Consider the following 24,662-nt stretch of genomic DNA (forward strand, 5'->3'; position numbering starts at 1 on the left):
TATAAATCCGATTTTACTGCTTGCATCAGTTACTTGATGTGGAATAGAGTTCCATGTAGTAATGGCTCTATGTAGTACTGTGCGTTTCCCAGAGCTTGTTCTGGACTTGGGGACTGTGAAGAGACTTCTGGTGGCATGTCTTGTTGGGTATACATGGGTGTCTGAGCTGTATGCCAGTCATTTGAACAGACAGCTCGGTGCTTTCAACATGTCAATAGCTCCCACAAAGACAAGTAGTGATGCATTCAATCTCTCCTCTACTTTGAGAAGTATAGATTGACATGCATGTCATTGATGTTTACTCTGCATATACAATATGCATTTAAGGACCAGCCGTGCTGCTCTGTTTTGGGCCAAATGTAATTTGCATATATCCCTCTTTGTGGCACTTGACAATACCACTGGGCAGTAGTCCAGGTGTGACAAAACTAGGGCCTGTAGGACTTATTTTGTCAAGAAAGCAGAGTGGCGCTTTATTAAGTACAGACCTCTCCCCATCTTAGCTACCGTTGCATCAATATGTTTTGACCATGACAGTTTACAATCCAGGGTTACTCCAAGCAGTTTAGTCTTCTCAACTTGCTCAATTTCCACACTATTCATTACAAGATTTAGTTAGGTTTAGTAATAAGGTAGTAGTTAATGATTTGACCCAAATATAATCCTTTTAGTTTATGAAATATTTAGTACGACCATATTACTTGCCACCCATTCTAAAACTTACTGCAGCTCTTTGTTAAGTGTTGCAGTGATTTCACTTGCTGTAGTAGCTGACATGTATAATGCTGAGTTACCCTCTGTGTTCTGTTAGACAGGTAACTCTCAATCCACGATATAGCAGCGGATGTAAAGCCATAACACATTAGTTTTTCCAGCAGCAGATTATTATCGATCAAAACAGCTCCCACAAACGTCTTATCAGTTTGTGGTGGAAATTCAATACCAAGGAAACACCTGAAGTCAATATTAAATGAATCATTCTTTATTATCAGTTAATTGGAGAGGTTACAATCAACACACATACAGAGTACAAGTCTGCCATCAGCTCCACCAGGGCGGTCCCTTCTGTCCTCTTATATACTGCTACACAAAAAAGCTACATAGGCATGGTTCATAGGGTTGGTTCCTGCAGGTGACTGGCTGTTATAGCGCGGGCTCAGTTTCCCAAGACACTGAGCAATTTCTCCTATCCCAACTTCCAGAACATATTCTGGGTGTTTTGCCAATTGGTCTGAGGAGGAGATCACAGTCACCTGCATGAACAAAGAAAGAGTGAGAGTAGATGCATACTGTGTACAATTACACTCCCTCTTTTTATCACTTCTGTGATAGCGATTGTTAAATATTAAGGTAATCATTAGATTATAGCTTACACTATCAAAGGAGGTTCTATCAAAATACGCACAGTACCAGTCATAAGTTTGGACACACCTACTCATTCAAGGGTTCCTTCTTTATTTTTCCTATTTTCTACATTGTATAATAATAGTAAAAACATCAAAACTACGAAATAACACATATGGAATCATGTAGTAACCAAAAAAAGTGTTAAACAAATCAAAATATATGTTATATTTGAGATTCTTCAAAGTAGCTACCCTTTGCCTTGATGACATCTTTATACCCTCTTGGTATTCTCTCAACCAGCTGCACCTGGAATGCTTTTCCAACAGTCTTGAATGAGTTCCCACATGTGCTGAGCATTTGTTGGCTTCTTTGCCTTCACTCTGCGGTCCAACTCATCCCAAACCATCTCAATACGGTTGAGGTCGGGTGATTGTGGAGGCCAGGTTATCTGATGCAGCACTCCATCACTCTCCTTCTTGGTCAAATAGCCCTTACACAGCCTGGAGGCTGTTACTTGAACTCTGTGAAGCATTTATGTGGACTGCAATCTGAGGTGCTGGTAAATCTAATGAACTTATCCTCTGCAGCAGAAGTAACTCTGCGTCTTCCATTCCTGTGGTGGTCCTCATGAGCGCCAGTTTCATCATAGTGATTGATGGTTTTTGCAACTGCACTTGAAGAAACTTTCAAAGTTCTTGACATTTTCCGTATTGACTGACCTTAAAATAATGATGGACTGTCATTTCTCTTTGCTTATTTGAGCTGTTCTTGCCATAAAATGGACTTGGTCTTTTACCAAATAGGGCAATCTTCTGTATACCACCCGTACCTTGTCACAACACAACTTATTGGCTAAAATGCATTAAGAAGGAAAGAAATTACACAAATGAACTTTTAACAAGGCACACCTGTTAATTGAAATGCCTTCCTGGTGACTACCTCATGAAGCGGACTGAGAGAATACAAAGAGTGTGCAAAGCTGTCATCAAAGGAAAGGGTGGCTACTTTGAAGTATCTCAAATATAAAATATATTTTGATTTGTTTAACACTTTTTTAGTTACTACATGATTCGATATGTGTTATTCCATAGTTTTGATGTCTTTGCTATTATTCTACAAAATAGTAAAAATTAAGAAAAACTCTTGAAACAGTAGATGTGTGCAAACTTTTGACTGGTACTGTATACTAAAAGTAAGTGAAATCAACACATAAAACCACACACTTTCAAACGCTTCATTCTGTGTTGTACAATCCGACTAGTAACTGATCCTTATTTCATAGCCCTTACACTTGTAAAACCATTGCAGTAGAATGGTTTAACTTAAGACCTTCACTTCATACAGTTCCCCCCAATGCTTCAGTACACAATTTAATTTATGGAAATACTATCATCATAATAAAGCTCAAATCTAGGGTCATTTAGCTATTTGATTTAGAATATTACGACCCCTTGAACTATCAAATAAAAATAGAACCAAATTATTTGATGAAAAATGATTTTGGGCATTACTGCTATTAGCCCATACAAATGCTTTGAATAACACATTCACTACATGGAACAACAGATAGTCACACAAAATATATAAAATTGAAGATCAGGAAACATTTTATTATAATTATAACTATTTTCCTTTACATGTATTTCAATTCTATTTTTGGCAGCAAATGGTCTCCATACAGTGCATTTGGAAAGTATTCAGACCCCTTGACTTTTTCCACATTTTGTTATAGGCTTATTCTAAAATTGATTAAATCGTTTTTTTCATCAATCTACACACAATCCCCATTAATCACAAATCAAAAACAGGTTTTTAGAAATTGTTGCACATTTAATACAAATAAAAAACAGAAATATCACATTTACATAAGTATTCAGACCCTTTACTCAGTACTTTGTTGAAGCCCCTTTGGCAGTGATTACAGCCTTGAGTCTTCTTGGGTATGAGGCTACAAGTTTGGCACACCTGTATTTGGGGAGTTTCTCTAATTCTTCTCTGCAGATCCTCTCAAGCTCTGTCAGGTTGGATGGGGAGTGTCGCTGCACAGCTATTTTCAGGTCTTTCCAGAGATGTTCAATCGGGTTCAAGTCCGGTTCTGGCTGATCCACTCAAGGACATTCAGAGACTTGTCATTCCTATGTTGTCTTGTATGTGTGCTTAGGGTCGTTGTCCTGTTGGAAGGTGAAGGACCTCAGACTGTAATTACAGAGGTGTAACAACAAATGCTTGTTACAAATGGGAAAGTTTCCACTAAATTCACCATTTAGTGTTTAGTTTCTTCTCAGCTGCATCTGTTTCATTAATAACTGTCACAGGGTTGTAATCTCTTGTGGACAGATGCTCTGGCTGTCCGAGATTACAATGGTTGGAGACTCAGTAGTCACTAATTACCTACCCGTGAATGTGCACTCTTCAAAATCTCCACTCAGTCGCTATGTTTCCATTACCTTACCTTTTTGGCGACATTTACAAAGTTTGCATAGAAAGTAGATGCGAAAATTGCCTGCCACAGAGCATTTCCATTGAACTATCTTGTTCCGATTAAAACTGCTGGCGGCAGGTAGCCTTGGGCGAGCAGTAACCGAAAGGTGGCTGGATTGAATCCCCAAACTGACAAGGTAAAAATCTGTCATTCTGCCCATGAACAAGGCTGGGAGGCCGTCATTGTAAATAAGAATGTGTTCTTAACTGACTTGCCTAGTTAGATAAAGGTTAAAATATTTTTATGTAAATCACAAGTAAGTGTCCCTCAAGATAAACTTCATTTTAAATAGCTAAATCCTGTGTAACGCCTAGTAATTACATTGTACTTTTGCAGATATTACATGTACTCTGTGGTGTACTTGTGGGTTTATCCTCTCACTTGGATGGCAAGGAGGTTCAAGTTGTCATAATAGGTAACATACACATTAATTATAATCTGGGATACCACCAGTATTGGTAGTTATCCAGTCAGTGAGGTTGACCTACAGTATATCTGTAAACTCAACCAAATTAACACAGATGGTACACTTTTTGGGGGCAAGTGCTAGCAAAAACAGTAGGCAGGTTTCCATTGACCCAGGTTTATTCGATTTAAGCTATGTGGCAAAAAAATAATTGCGACGTAATGAAAACGGCAGATGTAAGATACATTTTCTAAAGATCAACTAACATTTTATCCGTTCAACAGGGATGGATTTTCTTTTGTCGAACTTCCTTTATTGTGAAAATTGATGATGGAAACAGTGTTTTTCAAAATGTATAATTTAGAAGATGCGGGGCAAGTGATGGCATCACGAAAACGCTTACTGCTTGCAAAATCAATTTATTCAACTATAAAAAAAAGTATGTTTCTTTGCAGGACAAGGATTGTCTTGACTTTCAAGAATGTCAGCAATTTTAAATGTCACCATCATATTGTTTCAGATTTAGTACATGAGTTCAAGTTTCACCATGGCACAGACTCTGGCGATAAGTAGGCCTAGGCACATGACAATTAGGATTGTGACAAATATTAGTAAATTCTTGCATTCTATCCACTGGCTTTTGCGGGCTACCTGAGACATGAAACGGATAGGTGAGCATGGCATACAGGCTGTCTTCAATTTGTTAATGCGCAATTTGTGAATAAAGATGGCACCGGAGAAGAAGGCTGACGTTTTACGTGTTCCTATCCAATTGTGTTTTTTTGTTTGTTTCTTTGCGTTGTTTTTAACTTATTTTTTAACTTATTTTGTACATAATGTTGCTGCTACCATCTCTTATGACCAAAAATAACTTCTGGACAACAGAACTGCGATTACTCACCACAAACTGGCAGAATCCTTTTTTTCCTTTAACTAGTCCAACGAGCTGAAGTGAATGATATACTGGTTCCCTGGGAACAGGCCCAGATCCCCATCATTTGCGTGAAGAGAAGGTGGGGAAAAAAGGGTCCGGAGGGGGGGGCTGCCTTAAGAGAATTCATAGGCAATCAAATAAACCCCAACTGCTTTCAATTCTGCTAGCAAACGTGCAATCTTTGGATTGAAATCTATGACCTACGTGGAAGATTAAACTACCAACAGGACATTCAAAACTGTAATATCTTATGCCTCACAGAGTTGTGGCTGAACGACGACATTATCAACATACAGCTGGCTGGTTATACGCTGTATCGCCAGGATAGAACAGCGGTGTCTGGTAAGACAAGGGGCTGCGGACTATGTATTTGTGTAAATAACAGCTGGTGCACGATATCTAAGGAAGTCTTGAGGTTTTGCTCGCCTGAGGTTTTGCTCATGATAAGCTGCAGACCACACTATCTACCTAGAGAGTTTTCATCTGTATTTTTTGTAGCTGTTTACATACCACCACAGACTGATGCTGGCACTAAGACCGCAATCAATGAGCTGTATTCCGCCATAAGCAAACAGGAAAACGCCCACCCAGAGGCGGCACTCCTAGTGGCCGGGAACTTTAATGCAAGGAAACTTAAATCGGTCTTACCAAATTTCTATCAGAATGTTAAATGTGCAACCAGAGGGGAAAAAACTCTGGACCACCTTTACTCCACACACAGAGACACGTACAAAGCTCTCCCTCACCCTCCATTTGGCAAATCTGACAATAATTCTATCCTCCTGAATCTTGCTTACAAGCAAAATTAAAGCAGGAAGCACCAGTGACTCGATCAATAAAAAAGTGGTCAGATGAAGCAGATGCTAAACTACAGGACTGTTTTTCTAGCACAGACTGGAATATGTTCCGGGATTCCTCCGATGGCATTGAGGAGTACACCACATCAGTCATTGGCTTCATCAATAAGTGCATCAATGACGTCGTCCCCACGACTAATACAATTTTATTTGATTTGGACTAAATGGGTAATATAAACACTTCAACCACTTCATTTTACTTTGACATTCTATGTTTTTTGTTTAAAGTTGTGACGTCTTTAGGTCCAACTTTTTATTTTACCTTTGTTAAACTAGGCAAGTAATTTAAGAACAAATTCTTAATTACAACGACGGCCTATCCCGACCAAACCTGGACGACGCTGGGCCAATTGTGCGCCGCGCTACGACACTCCTAATCACAGCCGGATGTGATACAGCCTGGATTCAAACCAGGGACTGTAGTGACGCCTCTTGCACTGCGCCACTCGGGAGCCCATGTGTACTTATATATGTGTACTCATATAGTACGTTAGCCATCCTGACAACCTGACCCTAATTGTATAGCTGTGAGAGGATAAACCCACAAGTACACTACAGAGTATGTGTAATATCTGCATGAGTACAATGTAATTAATAGGTGTTACACAGGATTTGTCTATTTAAAATTAAGTGTATCTTGAAGTGTACTTACTTGAAGTGTACCTACAAATTATGTTAACCATTCTGACAATCTAATCGTCAGCTTCTGAAAGTGCCATCCAAGTGAAAAAATAAACACAGTGATACATAGAGTACATATCTGCATAAGTACAAGGTTTTTGCTAGTTGTTACACAGGATTTAGCTATTTAAAGTGAAGTGTAACTTTATAGTTACCTGTAAGCAATTTCTATATAATTACTTATTACTCATTACCAAGTGAAAATACGTTTTAAAAAATGCTACTACTTTAGTCAACTTTATTGCAACATATAAAATACCTTACATATCTTACAAAACAATAAGGATTTGTATTGTTAGATTAATAATTAGATTAGATTAAACAAAGATACAGGCCTACTCAATAACATATAAATAACTATTCTAGTGATGATTCAGATCTGTAGCCTATAGTATGGTGAGTAGCCTAGATAGCTATCTAATTTAGAAACATGGGATTGTCTTTTTCTTTCCTTTTTAACATTACATGTAACAATGGAAATCGACAACTCTGACTCTTTCTTGTAAGCATTTTCCCATCCTGGAGTCTGACCTTGTGAGAATTTGTGGTAGGGAAGATGAATGTATGACAATTTGGCATAGACACTCTACATTACCCCTAGTCATCGTCATCATGATTTCTGTAGTTTAGGCATATAGCTAGTCTTTGCTAGCTACCTAGCTAGTTGTTCTGTTATCCATAATACTGCTTGTGTTGACACAAGTAGCTAGCTAGATAGCTAGCAGTAACATTCTGGGTGTGTCTCACTCACAGCAGGCCCGCTCAGGAGGCTGCCTATGGCGGCAGATTGACAACGGCAGCATTTTCTGAATATTTTACATTTATTTAACTAAGCAAGTCAGTTAAGAACAAATTCTTATTTTCAATGACGGCCTAGGAAACAGTGGGTTAACTGCCTTGTTCAGGGGCAGAATGTCAGCTCGGGGATTCGATCTTGCAACCTTTCGGTTACTAGTCCAACGCTCTAACCACTAGGCTAACTGCCGCCCCAAATAAAGTGTTACGGGGTGTACTTTTTGATATTCTCTTAGACTCCTCTTGGGCTGGATTACAAAGACTGTCTAATTATGAAGAATGAACAATTCAGTCTTTCGGGGGTCCACAAGTCCTTCCTCAGCTTGAGGGAACTCACTGACTTCTTCCAACAAAGCAAGCTGCTCCTGGCTGAGGTTCCTGTCAAGCTGGAAAGATGTTGTCCACCTCGACCAAAAGGTACAGGTCAACAAGCCAGTTTAATATTTATATTGCTCAAACTTAAAGCTAAATCGTAGGATTCTGATCATTGACCATTGGTTACTTCACAATCAAATGAGACTAAAATATATTTCATTTTGAAATCAGAAGACATAATATTTATTTGATTATACATATCTCAATCATAACAATTAGCAATGATACATCTGCATCGTTATTGTAATGCTACATCATTCATCACAAAAACGACACCTTTCTTGCTGTAGAACTCTCAAACATGGTCATCATACGCGGTAGCAGCTCAGTAGAGACACAGGGGTCTCCAACGCTGCAAAGGACCAAACCCAGTCACATCCAGTTCCACATGATCAAGTACGAGGATCTGCGATGGGTGAGTTCAGTATAAGCCTGGAGCTTTACTCAAACATCCTATCAGTTCTCTGTTATGTGGGTTTAATGCAATTCAAGTTTAAATGGATTCCGTCATATGACAAATCCTGTATAAGGGAAGACAGGCAAGGCCATGAATGACAGTTTGAGTGAATGAATGGTTTACTCACTTTACTGTGTGTATAATTTCTGTCAGTGTGAAAGCTTGGGACAGGGATCCTTCACGCGAATCTTCAAAGGCAGCAAGATAGACATCCGCGATGGGGAGAGACATGTGACAGATGTTCTGCTTAAGGAGCTGGATGCAAACCACAAAAACTGCTGGGAGGTACGCAAAACAGATCATGTGCATTTCAGAAGTCAAATAGAATGTTATACTGTGGCTGCATCAGAATGGATCAGAACTGTAATTTCCCCATTCATGGCATTAGTCCATATCTACCAGAAGGTGTTCTTGTTTAAACCCAGGTGCTGAGTTTTTTTCTGGATGTTATGAGTCCTTTTAGTTATTAATCAATAATAAGAGGACCATTTTAATATTCTACTTTACTTTAATTGACATGTATTGAGTCAAATTATCCGATCAACCGTAAGAGCAATGCACTCGGCACAATATAATTACTATTTGACAACAATTACAACGTGAAAGAAAAAAATGATTTAGTGGTGCAGTGGTCTATGGCACTGCATCTCAGTGCTTGAGGTGTCACTACAGACACCCTGGTTCGATTCCAGGCTGTATCACAACCGGCCGTAATTGGGAGTTCCATAGAGCAGGTGGCCCTAGCTTTTTGCCACATGAAACAGTAGCTAAGATAGGATACCAAAGCTTGTATCAACCCCTTGTTACACCTTACTGAAGAAAACCCTGTACAAATAGAAGGAGAGTAGCTACAGTGGTCACCCATTCTAAGTGTTCGTTTGCTTGTCATTTCTAGTCATTCTTTGAAGCTGCCAGCTTGATGAGCCAGATTTCCCACAAGCACCTTCTCCTTGTCTATGGGATAAGTGTTCACAGATCCAAGAGTGAGTAAGCATCAGCCTCTCAACTTAACATCCCATTTCTCACAGATTTCTACAAAATCACCAAACCTTTAAAAAATTCAAAATAAATCCAGGCACAATTTAAATTAACTACAACTCATAGTGTTAGAGCTGAGGTCAGTGTTAAGGCTACGGTCAGGGTTAAGGTTACTGCCGTAAATTCACTGTAACTCATTGTAACAATGAGTAATTACAATACTTGTTACATTGTAATTATATGAGTAGTGACACGGTATTAAGGGCACTGTAATCTAAAGTGCTACAGAGTCTGCTAACGCAGTTCCACTTCATTTTCTGTGGGGGCTTTGAGCAGTTCTGACTCAACTCTCTCTCAAGGAGCTGCTGCTATCGTAACACATCTAATCATGCTACGCTGGTCATCTCTTAACCTTGCAGACGTCATGGTGCAGGAGTTTGTCAAGTGTGGGGCCCTTGACCTGTTCCTGAAGAGGGAAGGGTCAGTGTCGGTCAGCTGGAAACTTGACGTAGCCAAACAGCTGGCTAGTGCGCTCAATTTCCTGGTGAGATGAACCTGATCTTTGGCCTGATTTCTCTTCAGTTGATAATACTTAACTTCTGAGGAAGTATTTTGTATGTTTTCTGTGGAAGCACTTTTGTTCAAATAGATTATCATTAGATGTTTGATTAACTATCCTTAGACATTCCTTCATTGTTAATACTAGTGTATACACTAGTTAAACTGCTACTTCTTGCTCAATGTTTGAGCATACACGTTCGTTAAGAACTATTCAAATAAACTGTTACAATCTGTCTCTTCCTTCATCAAATAGGAAGAGAAGAACATTACTCATGGGAATATTTGTGCCAAAAATCTGCTCTTGGCCAGAGAGGGGGACGCATCCCAAGGAAGTTCTCCTTTCATCAAGCTGAGTGACCCGGGCATCAACGTGGCAATGTTGGGCAGAGATGGTAAACAGTTATCATAATGTAATGCAGAGAGTATACATGAACACTGGGAATGGCTTCGAAAAAGTGATGTTTTATTGAAGAACCTCATGCTTTTAACTGTTTTTGTTCTGTATATACTGTATGGTGTGTGTGTGTGTGTGTGTGTGTGTGTGTGTGTGTGTGTGTGTGTGTGTGTGTGTGTGTGCGTGTGCGTGTGCGTGTGCGTGTGCGTGTGTGTACAGTGGTGCTTGACAGGATTCCATGGGTAGCTCCGGAGGTGTTGGAGGATCCAGAGAGGCTAGAGCTGGAGTGTGATAAGTGGAGCTTCGGTGCCACGCTGTGGGAGCTATTCAATGGAGGACAGGCACCACTACAGGGCCTGGACCTCGAGAGGGTAAACTCCTACCTTTTACTACCACTATCACAACAATGTACAGTATCTGATATTGACTTACCCTGTGGATAAGGGCCAAAGTAATTTATTCATGAAACCTATACAATTAGAGTTTCAGGAAAATCAGGTGCAGTTTATTTTCTCTGTAAAACCCACATGAAATTACCAACTTAATTCTCCTTGGATTAGTCTTTGTCTACATCCTGAGTATTACACTTACATTAATAATCCAATGTTGATTACTTTTTAAGCAGTTTTCAGAAAATCTGTGGTCAAATTCCACTCAAATTCACCACAGCGTTTTTGTAGAAACCCAGTACGTTGAATTAACCTCTGCTTCTTTCAAGCAGAAGCTGCAGTTTTACGAGACCTACAAGCAGTTACCCTCCTCAGAGTGGACAGAGCTGGCGGATCTTATCAGTCAGTGTATGAACTACCAGCCTGCATTCAGGCCCTCCTGTCGAAGCATCATTCGCCAACTGAACAGTCTGATAACATCAGGTACTTCTCGCTAATGAAACCAAACCATGTTACTTAAAACACCTGGTGTGGTCCAGAATTATAGTTTCTACCTGCTATTTTCAGGTGGGAATTTGTTTAATAAAACACAGCTAAACACAAACTGCCCTTTAGTTTAGGGGCTTTGTCTTTTATTGACCTGTTTGTTCTACACTCTTAGAAAAAAGGGTTCCAAAGGGGTTCTTCAGCTGTCCACATAAGAGAACCCTTTTTGGTTCCAGGTAGTAGGGCTGACCCTATTTAGTCGACTGGTTGATTGTTTGGTCGATAGGCTGTTGGTCAACCAAGATTTATTTTGTCGATATATATATTTTTTTAAATGGATGGTAGAAAAGACACCTGTCTGATTTACGCCTGTCTCAGTGGACTAATCCATTGCGGAGGCCGCGGGGATGGTGCACCAGTATCACAAGTAGTAGGTTACATTTAGCCTACCGTTAATTCCCAAGATTTCAAATCTACAATGTTTGTTTGGTTAGGGTAATTTCTGTTAATGCATTCAATATATTATTATTACTCCAGTCTTATCATTGTCATTGTAGAAGTGGACAAGTTGTTTGCAGACCGCACAACCTAGGCTACACTTTTGAGAACAAAGTTTTGGTTTATTTCATTCCATTTACGAGTTGTCAATTTATGAATTGTCTTTTGTTTGTAGTGCTCTGTTCAATCTTGAGTAAGGAAACACATCTGATTACTCATAGAAGTAGGCTTAGGCTACCTGGCCTGCGTGCAAATGTAGGCCTATAAATGGCCCATTTGGGGATCTGATATTTTTTCTGATTGTCTCAACTCACCATCACTGTAAGTAAAGCAAGTCTGTTTTTACATCCATTGAGACTGACAATAGTTCCTCAACGTAGCAATGGCAATAGAAGTTACTTTTAGATTTGTATCATTTTCATTTAGATTACATTTTGATTAACCACGACATTGATTTTCAGATATAAAGACTGTATTATAAATGAATTGAAACTGTTCCACGAAAATGTGCATATGAAATCCTAACTGGCACACAACTCAGTAGAAATGGTACGATAACTTGGCACTCCAAATGGAAAAGGTTGCCGATCGCTGGTGCAGCCTATTACCGGTAACTTCAGGAGCTTAAAGGCAGAATCTGCAAAGGCCAGCAGCAGTGGGAGGAAGGTCGGGAAGAGGTTTATTTCTTCTGGTTTAGCTATATTAATCTCTGGCTCCCTCTTTAGTAATTTGTGTGTTTTCATTTTTAATCGCAGTGCTTAAAGCATCAGACAAGCTCAGCAGCCTACATATAGTTGATTTTATTACACATTTTAAAAGACTCTCGGTTGACCCCAAAACATTTTTGTCAGGGGCAGTCTTACCAGGTAGGACCCTTTTTGGTGTCAGGTAGAACCTTTTTGGGTTCCATGTAGAACCCTCAGTGGAAAGGACTTTACATAGAACCCAAAAGGGTTCTATCTGTAACCAAAAAGGGTTATCCTATGTGTATAGCCTGAAGAACCCATTCCAACACAGAAAATCTGCTTTTAACGTACTTAATTAGCATTTTTTGGAAGGAAACTATTTCACTCATTTTGTAAGTAATTATAGGTCATATTTCATAGAAATCTGGAAACACTGGACAGTTACCTTAAGCTGACCTCTACTTATTGATAACCTTTTATTCCTTTAATTTGTAAGATATCTTTGCTCTGAGGCAAACACTTTTAAATCTGTCCCTATGTGAAAGACAGATTTATGAAAGGCATCAGTAGTGACATAGCCTCTGAGCGCCTTTCTTCCTGTGCCATAGATTATGTGATACTCCACGCTGCGGAGCCTCTCCCTGACAGGGACAGAGCATTAGGCCCCTCCCACCAGCAGGACCAATCAGTGTATGAGGAGAGGCACCTGCGCTACATCTCCCCTCTGGGGAAGGTAACTTGTCACCTACATGAGTTGCATTCTCACATGCTGTGCTTCCACTCCTCATATCCTTTTGTTATTAATTGAGTCTTTGTAAACAAACATTGTATAGCTTTAAAAAGCTATGATGATTCATTTCTTATAGGCTACTGTCAGTCCTTACATCAATACAGTAGCTCCGTCTATGACATTGAGAGTAGTTGCATTTCCCCAGCCCTATCCCCTGGCTCACCAAACAAAGTGGCAGGGTCAGGCAGTTGAAATTACACATTGTGCCTTTATGTTGATTCTAAAAAAAAATGCATGGCTGAACGCAAGTCGACTGACTCGACTTGCGTTATTTGACGAACAAAAGAAAATAATGAGAAAAAAACGAAGTACTAGAAATGGTCACTTCACTTTTTATCATGTACCACAAGAGGACAGTGTTATCCTATCCTTCTGCAATCCACACTATTCTGAACAAGACATGTTAGGCATCCTGTACCAAGGGTCAAATCTATTTCAACATACAGTACAGTAACTTGAATTCAGGAATTGGAGAGGTGAACATTACTTTCAATTATGACAGTTTTCAAAACATCAATTGAATCTAATTTAGAACTCAATCCTAGAATTGACTAGGTTAAAATACAAACACCCCCACCCTGTTGTACTGTATATTACAGTACATGTTTTAATATACAACGTTCTGTCCTCATTGTATTTAGGGGAACTTTGGCAGTGTTGAGCTGTGCCGATATGATCCTCTGGGGGACAACACAGGCGAGCTGATTGCTGTGAAGAAGCTACAGCCCAACAAGCAGTCAAACCTGGAAGACTTTCAAAAGGAAATCAACACCATTCGCTCCCTGCATTGTGACTACATTGTCAAATACAGGGGCGTCTGCTACAGCATGGGTAAGAACATGCAAATACATTCATACACCAAGACCCCAATAACACTTTTTGTAGGCTATAATGACACCTATGAAATAAAGGTTATCTGCAGCTGCACCACAGTTGATAGCATGGGAAATTAACCTGTTCTATCAAGTGTCGCTAGACGAACTCATATTTGAAGTTTGTTGGGGTTTTTGGTATCCTTTCCGTCATTGTCAATAGACCATGCAACAGTCAATGGAACATAAAATGGGCTGAAATCTTTGTGATTTTCATAATCATAGCTGAAATGCCAGAAATGCCATTACTTGATAACTTTAGACCATCTAAAAACTGTCTTTGTCAACGTCCATATTTTTATTAGCTTCTTAAATATACCCTCTTTATTATGTATACTCAACACACTGAATAAAATATAAATATTTGTTTTTCCCCAGAGGGAACTTTTTTCTCTTCCTATTCTTGGAAAAACATGTAAAAGATTAGGTAGTGTATTAGAAGTAAGAACCTTCAGCCTACATGTAAATAATAGCTGTTTCAAGGCAGGAATGTTTGTGTTAACTCTCTGAAATGTTTATCCACATTTTGGGTAGGTCGACTCAGCATGAGCTTGGTGATGGAATATTTGCCCTATGGCAGTCTGATTGGATACCTGGAGAAGAACCGGCAACACGTCAACAACAGGCGGATGTTGCTTTTTGCCTCTCAAATCTGTAAAGTATGAGCCCAATTCAAATAGCAGAAATCCTGACTATTCCATAAAAGACTGTTTATCTCTACATTGTAAAGGGGGAAACCTTAATTGTGTTGTTTTGCACACTTAGGGATTGGAGTACTTGCAGAGCATGCGCTACGTGCACCGGGATCTGGCTGCTAGGAACATTCTGGTAGCAAGTGACACACTGGTCAAAATAGCTGATTTTGGCCTGACAAAGATCGTTCCCTTTGACAAGGAGTACTACCGTGTGACACATCCTGGAGAAAGCCCAATTTTCTGGTAACTGCCATTGCATTTGGAATTTACTTTCCACTCATGTGTGGAAATGACATGATCTACTTCAGTGTTCTTCCTGGAGACACTTGTTACCTTTTCACACTACTGATCCAAACTGAGCTGTCCTGCGCTAGACTGGATGAACATCCATCAATGTTGCTGGCACAAAGTAAAAGTACAGTACTGTTAGGGTTAGCGCGATAGTGTGGAACGGATATTAGTGTGTGCATATTTCTGTTCATGCACTAACGCACCTGATTCTCCAATGAATCCAGGTCAATAGACTTGAAGTGCTGCTGAGAGCATCTTCATTTTCTATGGAAATTAGCTCTAAGGCAAGTTGTCTTCTAATAAGGCTTCTGTTCATACCCAGGTATGCCCCAGAGTCCATCACAGAGTCCAAATTCTCCCACAAGTCAGATGTCTGGAGTTTTGGAGTCGTTCTTCATGAGCTCTTCTCCTATTGTGAGCACAACTGCAACCCAAAGAGGGTAAGTGGCTAAACCAAGCCTTAATACCTTGTTCTACTGGTCTCATTAAATATGTGTGTTTCAGCTTGAGCTATCTCAAATCTACCAACACTGACATTACATTTTTTTGTGTCAATGATTTTAACTAAATTATTATGATTGTACATTACCTGCCCATAAATAACTAATTTGATTCTGACATATTTTCTCTCCCATCCACTGCACATTTAAAGCTATATATGCAGGAGATTGGCAATGACATGCAGGGTCTCTCCATTTCAATGCATCTGGTTGATATCCTGAAGGACAACTGGAGGTTGCCTGCTCCACCAATCTGCCCTCCCAGAGTAAGACACCTTCCACAGCCATATGCCACGCTTAGGGTGGCAGGTAGCGTAGCGGTTAAATTGTTGCACCAGTAACTGAAAGATCACTGGTTCAAATACCTAAGCCGACAAGGTGAAAAATCCATCAATGTGCCCTTGAACAAGGCACTTAACCCTAATTTGCCAAAAACCAAAATGTGTAGCCCTTGGGTTCCGAGGACCGAGTTTGGGAAATACTGCTTTAGCTAGTCCATACTTACAACTTACAACAACACAATGCTTTTAAATGCGTGTTGAGGAGTGCACAAAGTTTAAGATAAATAAATGACTACTGGTCCTATCCTGAGTTTTTACAGGCATAGACACTAGACATAGGGATGTCTCAGGTATGAAAGTTATTATTTTGCCTGTTTTTGTAACCTTCCCTTGTTTTATTTAACAGATTTATAGTATGATGACGACGTGCTGGGGATACAGCGCTGAGGAACGGCCAACTTTCTCCACCCTAGGAGATCAGATTGAGACCAGCATCCAAGATGAGAGAGAAGGTTCAAAGGGATGATTATAACAGAAGCCAACCCTATTAGAGAATGTTGGATTCTAACTTGAAATATACTTATTCCTGTTACCATATTAGAACTTATTGATTACATTACATGTATAATAAATGTACAGTTGAAGTCGGAAGTTTACATACACGTTAGCCAAATAGATTTAAACTCAGTTTTTCACAATTCCTGATATTTAATCCTAATAAAAATTCCCTGTCTTAGGTCAGTTAGAATCACCACTTTCTCACTCAATTAGTATTTGGTAGCATTGCCTTTAAATTGTTTAACTTGGGTCAAACATTTCAGATAGCTGGTGTAACTGAGTCAGGTTTGTCGGCCTCCTTGCTCGCACACGCTTTTTCAGTTCTGCCCACAAATTTTCTATAGGATTGAGGTCAGGGCTTTGTGATGGCCACTCCAATACCTTGACTTTGTTGTCCTTAAGCCATTTTGCCACAATTTTGGAAGTATGCTTGGGGTCATTGTCCATTTGGAAGACCCATTTGCAACCAAGCTTTAAGTTCCTGACTGATGTCTTGAGATGTTGATTCAATATAGCCACATCATTTTCTCCTCATGATGTCATCTATTTTGTGAAGTGCACCAGTCCCTCCTGCAGCAAAGCACCCCCACAACATGATGCTGGCACCCCCGTGCTTCACGGTTGGGATTGTGTTCTTTGGCTTGCAAGCCTCCCCCTTTTCCCCCCAAACATAACAATGGTCATTATGGCCAAACAGTTCTATTTTTGTTTCATCAGACCAGAGGACATTTCTCAAAGAAGTACGATCTTTGTCCCCATGTGCAGTTGCAAACCGTAGTATGGCTTTTTTGTGGCGGTTTTGGAGCAGTGGCTTCTTCCTTGATGAGCGGCCATTCAGGTTATGTTGATATAGGACTCGTTTTTCTGTGGATATAGATACCTTTTGTACCTGTTGCCTCCAGCATCTTCACAAGGCCTTTTGCTGTTGTTCTGGGATTGATTTGCACTTTTCGCACCAAATTACGTTCATCTCTAGGAGACAGAACGCATCTCCTCCCTGAGCAGTATGACGGCTGCGTGGTCCCATGGTGTTTATACTTTATACTTATAGTATTGTTTGTACAGATGAACATGGTACCTTCAGGCGTTTGTAAATTGCTCCCAAGGATGAAACAGACTTGTGGAGGTCTACTATTTTTTTTCTGAGGTCTTTGCTGATTTCTTTTGATTTTCCTATGATGTCAAGTAAAAGAGGCACTGAGTTTGAAGGTAGGCCTTGAAGTACATCTATCGGTACACCTCCAATTGACTCAAATGATGTCAATCAGCCTATCAGAAGCTTCTACAGCCATGACATCATTTTCTGGAATTTTCCAAGCTGTTTAAAGGCACAGTCAACTTAGTGTATGTAAACTTCTGACCCACTGAAATTGTGATACAGTGAAATATAAGTGAAATAATCTGTCTGTTAACAATTGTTGGAAAAATTACTTGTGTCATGCAACAGTTTAGTCTCAGTTCCTGATAAGGCAGGCTAGTTTCCAAGAAAGTAGTACCAGGAAGCATGTGGAACTCAACTCGAGTTACAGTTAACAGTTGAAGAGAGAAGGAACTTTGGCAGGGCCATGACAATACCAGTAAGAGGAATAGACTGAATTCTTGCCTAGCAACATAGACAGATTGTTTATTTCATACATACAAGGAGGTGACTCAGCCTAGTCAGAATGCATACACACATGTTTGAGTGACTTGTATGCTGTGTTTGCAGCTGAAGCGTCCAGTGGGTTGAATACATTTGTTTGAGCTTTGTCTAATCATCCGTGTGAGTTATACTCTTTTTGTTCACAACCTAACAACGACTGGAAAGAAACCTTTTGATAATAAATCATGATCTAATCTTTAGAGTGTCTAAGCACACAAATAAACAATACTATTATAAGAGCTTGTCATCTTCAGGTTTACTTTTAAACTTTTTTAATTGAGCCATTATTTTAACAGGGAAGTCAACATTGAGGCCCAGGTCTCTTTTCCAATTGAGCCCTGCACACAAAATCCCCACACACAAAAGCCTTACATACAAAATACATAAATAAAATACAGAATATACAGAAAATACAGAATAGGTAGCCTATTTTACAACTTCAGTCCACCCTGGAATTCATTCAATATCTGAGGGGCACAGAATCCAAATATGGTCTTCCCTAGTTCTGTAGAGTGGAACATGTGATCAGATGTGAGATAGGTACCGATATGGGATATTCATTTGACCAGTGTTGTTGTAGCAAAATAATCCTGCAGCAACAGGATTTGAACGTTTAGTCCATGTTGCTTGATCGCTGGTTAGCCTATGGCCTACCTGGTTAAATAAAGGTGAGATAAAAAATAAATTAGCTGGACAAAAGTAGGCTACGTGAAAAGTGCAATACTGTTAATATAACCGTGTAGGTGCAGCTTTTCAGTGAATTTATGTAAATCACGAAGCTCATCTGAATTTCCTGTGGAGCAGGAAAATTCTCATTCTCAAATTAAGATCATACATCAAGGCCATCAACTGCCTTCTCGCAAATACCTTTTCTCTCAGGAGTGCGACATGAGTCCATGTGGAGTGAGCATGGAGAAAGATCCTGTCCAAACTTCTCTCATGCTGCTGGTGTACTGGTAGAAAAATGGGGGCAGTGAGTAGGAATGTTAATACTAGAAATATAAGATGAATATACTGTATGTCAATGTAAATGTACATTCTGCAAGTGTCGGTGTGTGCTAAATTGAGGGTCTTAAATTGAAGTGATAGACCCCACGTGAAGGACTAGGGACTGTCATTCTAAATTTGGGTTGGATAATTTATCAATAGGTTTAATAATGAGAGAATTAAGGTTTAATAATGAGAGAATAACGCGAGAAGGAGAGACAGAGAGCTGCCCCTAAATGGACACATGCTCAAACTAGTACACTTTTGATAGAATTAAAGGGGCAATCTGCTACATCAATTTTTTTACTTATAAATTATATATATAAATATATATAAAAAGCTTAAATTATTGTTAATATAACTGCACTGCCCAATTTATAGTACCTATTACTGAGGAAAAATGCCATGCTATTGTTTGAGGAGAGCTCCTAACAACAAAACACTTTTCTCACCGCGATAGGTTTGATAAATTCATCTCTGAAGGTGAAATGTGTACTTACATTATGAAATCTTGCTCTGATTTATCATCCAAAGGATCCCAGAGATAACATGAAGTGTTGTTTTGTTAGATAAAATCCTTTTTCATATCCTAAAAAGGTCCATATAGCATGCACGATCAATTGCATGCACGATCGATTTTGTATTTCCACTCGTTCAATTTGCAAAGAAAGGAATCTGTGAAAATCTAAACCTAAACGTTATTTCAACCAGTCAAATCCTGTTTGTATGTATTCCTCAGAGATCCTAGAATGAAACGAGACTTCACTATATAATTAGGGGTGTAGTATATCCTATAGGACACCAAATTTGGTCAGAGAGCGACGCCTTCACGGCACGCCGATGACGCGGACGGTCTTTACTTGATCAACTCTAACTTTGCCAAATAAGCACCAATCGGGGTCAAACAAAACTAGCTAGATAGCCAATGAGAAACCCTGTTTCTGTCGCAAAATGTAGCCGCTAACCTTGTGCGACAGCATGCCTTTTCCTTTTGGACAAAAATTATAAGAATATTCAGAGTTATGAAGTTATAAAAACATGTTGTTTTGCAAATGTTGAACTTATAATATGGCTACTAATACTGTAAAAGCTAAATCAAAGTCCAAGTATACAGATTTGACGATATTCTTGCAGAAAAAAATGTATATGAATGCAAATGCACAGCCAGAAGAGGACTGGCCACCCCTCATAGCCTGGTTCCTCTCTAGGTTTCTTCCTAGGTTTTGGCCTTTCTAGGGAGTTTTTCCTAGCCACCGTGCTTCTACACCTGCATTCTAGCAGTTTGGGGTTTTAGGCTGGGTTTCTGTACAGCACTTCGAGATATTATATGATGTACGAAGGGCTATATAAAATAAAATTGATTGATTGATTGAAATGTCTCCTTCACGATTTGCCCAAATGTACCTGGGTGACTTCACACTAAATGTCATGTAGTTCGCTCATACTTCAAGTTATCCATCTGAAACTTTGCACATACACTGCTGCCATCTTGTGGACACCATCAGAACCAGAGTGATGGCTTGAAGTGGGACCTTTCTGTTGCATTTCAAAGATGGTGGTAGAAGAAAAATATTTTTTAAATGGTTGTTTTTTTCTTTGTATTTTCTTCTACCAGATCTATTGTGTTATATTCTTCTACATTCAATTCACATTTCCACAAACTTCAAAGTGTTTCCTTTTAAATGGAACCAAGAATATGCATATCCTTGCTTCTGGGCCTGAGCTACAGGCAGCTAGATTTGGGTATGTCATTTTAGGCGAAAATTGAAAAAAAAGGGGGCTATCCCAAGACAATGGAAAATTCATGTTTCATTATCTAAATATTGAAAGAGCGTGGGCAACGGAGAGAAACAAAATGTTAAAAAATATATATTTTTAAATAATCTTTAAAAAGAAAGCAGACTTTTTGAGCTGACCTCGCCAGGTTTCAAAACTAATGCAATGAACTTTTACCTAGTCCAAAACACGCATACCCGGGCACCCAGTCCAGATTAATCGAATCCCTCATATGAGGACAACAGACAAGGTGTTATGGGCTATTAGCTTATGTAAAGATCCATGACCTTCCAGAGCCGACTAATCAAGACTGGTCAAGCTCTGTTTTTATTCTGACTTCTCAATACTGAGCTTCTAAATCAAATCAAATCAAATTGTATTTGTCACATACACATGGTTAGCAGATGTTAATGCGAGTGTAGCGAAATGCTTGTGCTTCTAGTTCCGACAATGCAGTAATAACCAACAAGTAATCTAACCTAACAATTCCACAACTACTACCGTATACACACAAGTGTAAAGGGATAAAGAATATGTACATAAAGATATATGAATGAGTGATGGTACAGAACGGCATAGGCAAGATGCAGTAGATGGTATAGAGTACAGTATATACATATGAGATGAGTAATGTAGGGTATATAAACATAAAGTGGCATAGTTTAAAGTGGCTAGTGATACATGTATTACATAAAGATGGCAAGATGCAGTAGATGATATAGAGTACAGTATATACATATACATATGAGATGAGTAATGTAGGGTATGTAAACATTATATTAAGTGGCATTGTTTAAAGTGGCTAGTGATACATTTTTACATAATTTCCATCAATTCCCATTATTAAAGTGGCTGGAGTTGAGTCAGTATGTTGGGAGCGGCCACTAAATGTTAGTGGTGGCTGTTTAACAGTCTGATGGCCTTGAGATAGAAGCTGTTTTTCAGTCTCTCGGTCCCTGCTTTGATGCACCTGTGCTGACCTCACCTTCTGGATGATAGCGGGGTGAACAGGCAGTGGCTCGGATGGTTGTTGTCCTTGATGATCTTTATGGCCTTCCTGTGACATCGGGTGGTGTAGGTGTCCTGGAGGGCAGGTAGTTTGCCCCAGGTGATGCGTTGTGCAGACCTCACTACCCTCTGGAGAGCCTTACGGTTGTGGGCGGAGCAGTTGCCGTACCAGGCGTTGATACAGCCCGACAGGATGCTCTCGATTGTGCATCTGTAGAAGTTTGTGAGTGCTTTTCGTGAGTGCTTTTCGTGACAAGCCGAATTTCTTCAGCCTCCTGAGGTTGAAGAGGAGCTGCTGCGCCTTCTTCACAACGCTGTCTGTGTGGGTGGACCAATTCAGTTTGTCCGTGATGTGTACACCGAGGAACTTAAAACTTTCCACCTTCTCCACTACTGTCCCGTCGATGTGGATAGGGGGGTGCTCCCTCTGCTGTTTCCTTTCCTCTGCTGTTTCTACTTCTTATCATTGAAGATATTCTTAACATGTACACACTCGGAACAGGCCATTTTACGTAAGTGATCTATTTTGACTGCAACCAAGCATTTGTAAGGTGGGGGGTGGGGTCAATAAACTGTCAATTCGACAACTCGAGAACTGTTGTGGACGTTCTCTCATTTATGATATATCGAGGATGTAGTGGGGTAATATTTATCTTATGTATATTATTTATACCTCACATGCGACTCATAATAAGACTATGAAATTAATGGACAAAGTCTATTAAAAATATATCTGACTTCATTTAACATTATAGTAAAACCATGTGCAATCAAGTATTATGCATTTAGCTAAGATCAAGGAATGGTCATGAGAAGAGAATATCAAAGCAAGTATTATTGAATAACTTTGTAAAATGAATGGATTCACATACATGGCATACAGCTTAAGTTATAAGGCAATACTGACATTAACAAAGAAGAATTCTGGGTATATAGATCCTATGGTCAAATTACAAGACAAGGCATGGACAAAGACATGCCTATTAGGCCAGAGGCCTAGAAGCCTAGGAAAGGAGAAAATATCATATAACCTTTCTTCAATGGACAGGATACATGATAAAAGAGAGAACAACAGACCCAGCTGACAGAGAGCACATAGTTTAGGGCCGAGCCAACAAGGTCATTACAATATGTATAACTTAATATTGTCTCTAGAGAAACCTGGATTAAAATACAAAGTCCATAATGATACAGAAACACTAAACAAAGTTTTCGATGAATTAAGAACAAGTTGATTGACAAAGTGACTTGAGTGAGTCACCTACATACGTGCGGTTTGAAAACGCAAATTACATTTACAGAAGTAGTGTAAGAGAAGCAGTGGTGGAAAAAGCACTCAATTGTCATTCTTGAGTAAAAGTAAAGATACCTTAATAGAAAATGACTCAAGTAAAAGTGAAAGTCACCCAGTAAATGACTACTCGAGTAAAAGTCTAAAAGTATTTGGTTTTAAATATACTTAAGTATCAAGAGTAAAGTACAGAAACCCCAAATAACTACTTAAGTAGTACTTCAAAATATTTTTACTTAAGTACTTTACACCACTGAAGAGAAGTCCTTTGTAAAAGGCTTATTTGTTTTGGTTTTCACCTCTTGCGTATGCTGTTTACTGTCCAAGTTGTGCTGTGTTTAATATCCTAATGATCTATGACCTCTATCAATAAGTGAATTAGGCCAGTACATAGAACACAGTATCTGATAAATTGCTACATATCAGTGTGAGAGTGCTTTGTACTAAGACATCAATAACGGAACAGGAACAATGATTAGTAAGGGAATAGGAATATATACATTTTTTACAAAAATTATTTAAAATAAATCAATACCACCAACGCAATTTGCAACAAAAACATTGTTACACAGGAGCTAATCCTGGCCTACAGGAAAAGTAGGGCCGAGCACATCGACGGGGCTGTAGTGAAGCAGGTCGAGCGCTTCAAGTTCCTTGGTGTCCACATCACCAACGATCTATCATGGTCCAAACACACCAAGACAGTCGTGAAGAGGGCATGCCAAAACCTTTTCCCCCTCAGGAGACTGAAAAGATTTGGCATGGGTCCCCAGATCCTCAAAAAGTTCTACAGCTGCACCATCGAGAGCATCCTGACCAGTTGCATCACCGCCTGGTATGGCAACTGCTCGGCATCTGACCGTAAGGCGCTACAGAGGGTAGTGCATACGGCCCAGTACATCAATGGGGCCAAGCTTCCTGCCATCCAGGACCTATATAATAGGCAGTGTCAGAGGAAAGCCCATAAAATTGTCAGAGACTCCAGTCACCCAAGTCATAGACTGATTTCTCTGCTACCGCACGGCAAGCGGTACCGGAGCGCCAAGGACCAAAAGACTCCTCAACAGCTTCTACCCCCAAGCCATATGACTGCTGAACAATTAATCAAATGGCCACCGGAATATTACATCGACCCCCCCTATTTGTTTTGCAGATAGCTGCTACTCGCTGTTTATTATCTATGCATAGTGACTTCACCCCTACGTACATGTACAAATTACCTCTAACCTGTACCTCCACACACTGACTCGGTACCGGTACCCCCTGTATATAGCCTTGTTATTGTGTTACGTTTTATTATTTTTTATTTTAGTTTATTTGGTAAATATTTTTCTTAACTCTTCTTGAACTGCACTGTTGGTTAAGGGCATGTAAGTAAGCATTTCACAGTAAGGTCTATACTTGTATTCGGCACATGTGACAAAGTTTGATTTGATTGATTTGATAAATAATTTCCTGTCTAATGTTTTTATTTTGAAGTCGACCACAAACATTTCCTGCCCAATCGTCACACAGCTAGCAATGAGGAATCGGCCCAGAAGCGGCCCTCTTCTGGGAGGCTGGAACTGATTGAATCGGCCCGGAATCCGGTGTTGGTCTCGGCCCGGAATCAAAATGAATGACTGCCCAGAATTGGCCCAAGTAC

General features: G+C 39.6%; 1 protein-coding gene and 1 long non-coding RNA gene across 3 annotated transcripts in view; one reads left to right on the forward strand and one right to left on the reverse strand.

Annotated features, from left to right (window-relative positions):
- jak3 (Janus kinase 3 (a protein tyrosine kinase, leukocyte)) overlaps nucleotides 1-18,194 on the forward strand; it is a 32,824-nt gene extending 14,630 nt beyond the window's left edge. For both annotated transcript variants that reach the window (XM_055940665.1, XM_055940666.1), the window contains exons 10-24: nucleotides 7,739-7,919; nucleotides 8,168-8,292; nucleotides 8,488-8,619; nucleotides 9,230-9,317; nucleotides 9,732-9,856; nucleotides 10,127-10,265; nucleotides 10,487-10,638; nucleotides 10,989-11,139; nucleotides 12,935-13,059; nucleotides 13,758-13,947; nucleotides 14,523-14,647; nucleotides 14,754-14,926; nucleotides 15,297-15,414; nucleotides 15,627-15,740; nucleotides 16,162-18,194. In XM_055940665.1, coding sequence (XP_055796640.1) covers nucleotides 7,739-7,919; nucleotides 8,168-8,292; nucleotides 8,488-8,619; nucleotides 9,230-9,317; nucleotides 9,732-9,856; nucleotides 10,127-10,265; nucleotides 10,487-10,638; nucleotides 10,989-11,139; nucleotides 12,935-13,059; nucleotides 13,758-13,947; nucleotides 14,523-14,647; nucleotides 14,754-14,926; nucleotides 15,297-15,414; nucleotides 15,627-15,740; nucleotides 16,162-16,281 — 2,058 coding nt within the window. In that variant the 3' untranslated portion in view covers nucleotides 16,282-18,194. The remainder of the gene's footprint in view (nucleotides 1-7,738; nucleotides 7,920-8,167; nucleotides 8,293-8,487; nucleotides 8,620-9,229; nucleotides 9,318-9,731; nucleotides 9,857-10,126; nucleotides 10,266-10,486; nucleotides 10,639-10,988; nucleotides 11,140-12,934; nucleotides 13,060-13,757; nucleotides 13,948-14,522; nucleotides 14,648-14,753; nucleotides 14,927-15,296; nucleotides 15,415-15,626; nucleotides 15,741-16,161) is intronic.
- Nucleotides 967-6,077, reverse strand: LOC129867336 (uncharacterized). Its single transcript, XR_008761602.1, has 2 exons — nucleotides 5,137-6,077; nucleotides 967-3,543 (listed from the first exon to the last, which is right to left on the reverse strand). It is a non-coding gene; the product is annotated as an uncharacterized LOC129867336 (long non-coding RNA).
- Nucleotides 18,195-24,662: the final 6,468 nt, after the last annotated feature.

Source organism: Salvelinus fontinalis, chromosome 12 (genome assembly GCF_029448725.1).
Source record: "Salvelinus fontinalis isolate EN_2023a chromosome 12, ASM2944872v1, whole genome shotgun sequence".
In the NCBI taxonomy this organism is placed as follows: domain Eukaryota; kingdom Metazoa; phylum Chordata; class Actinopteri; order Salmoniformes; family Salmonidae; genus Salvelinus; species Salvelinus fontinalis.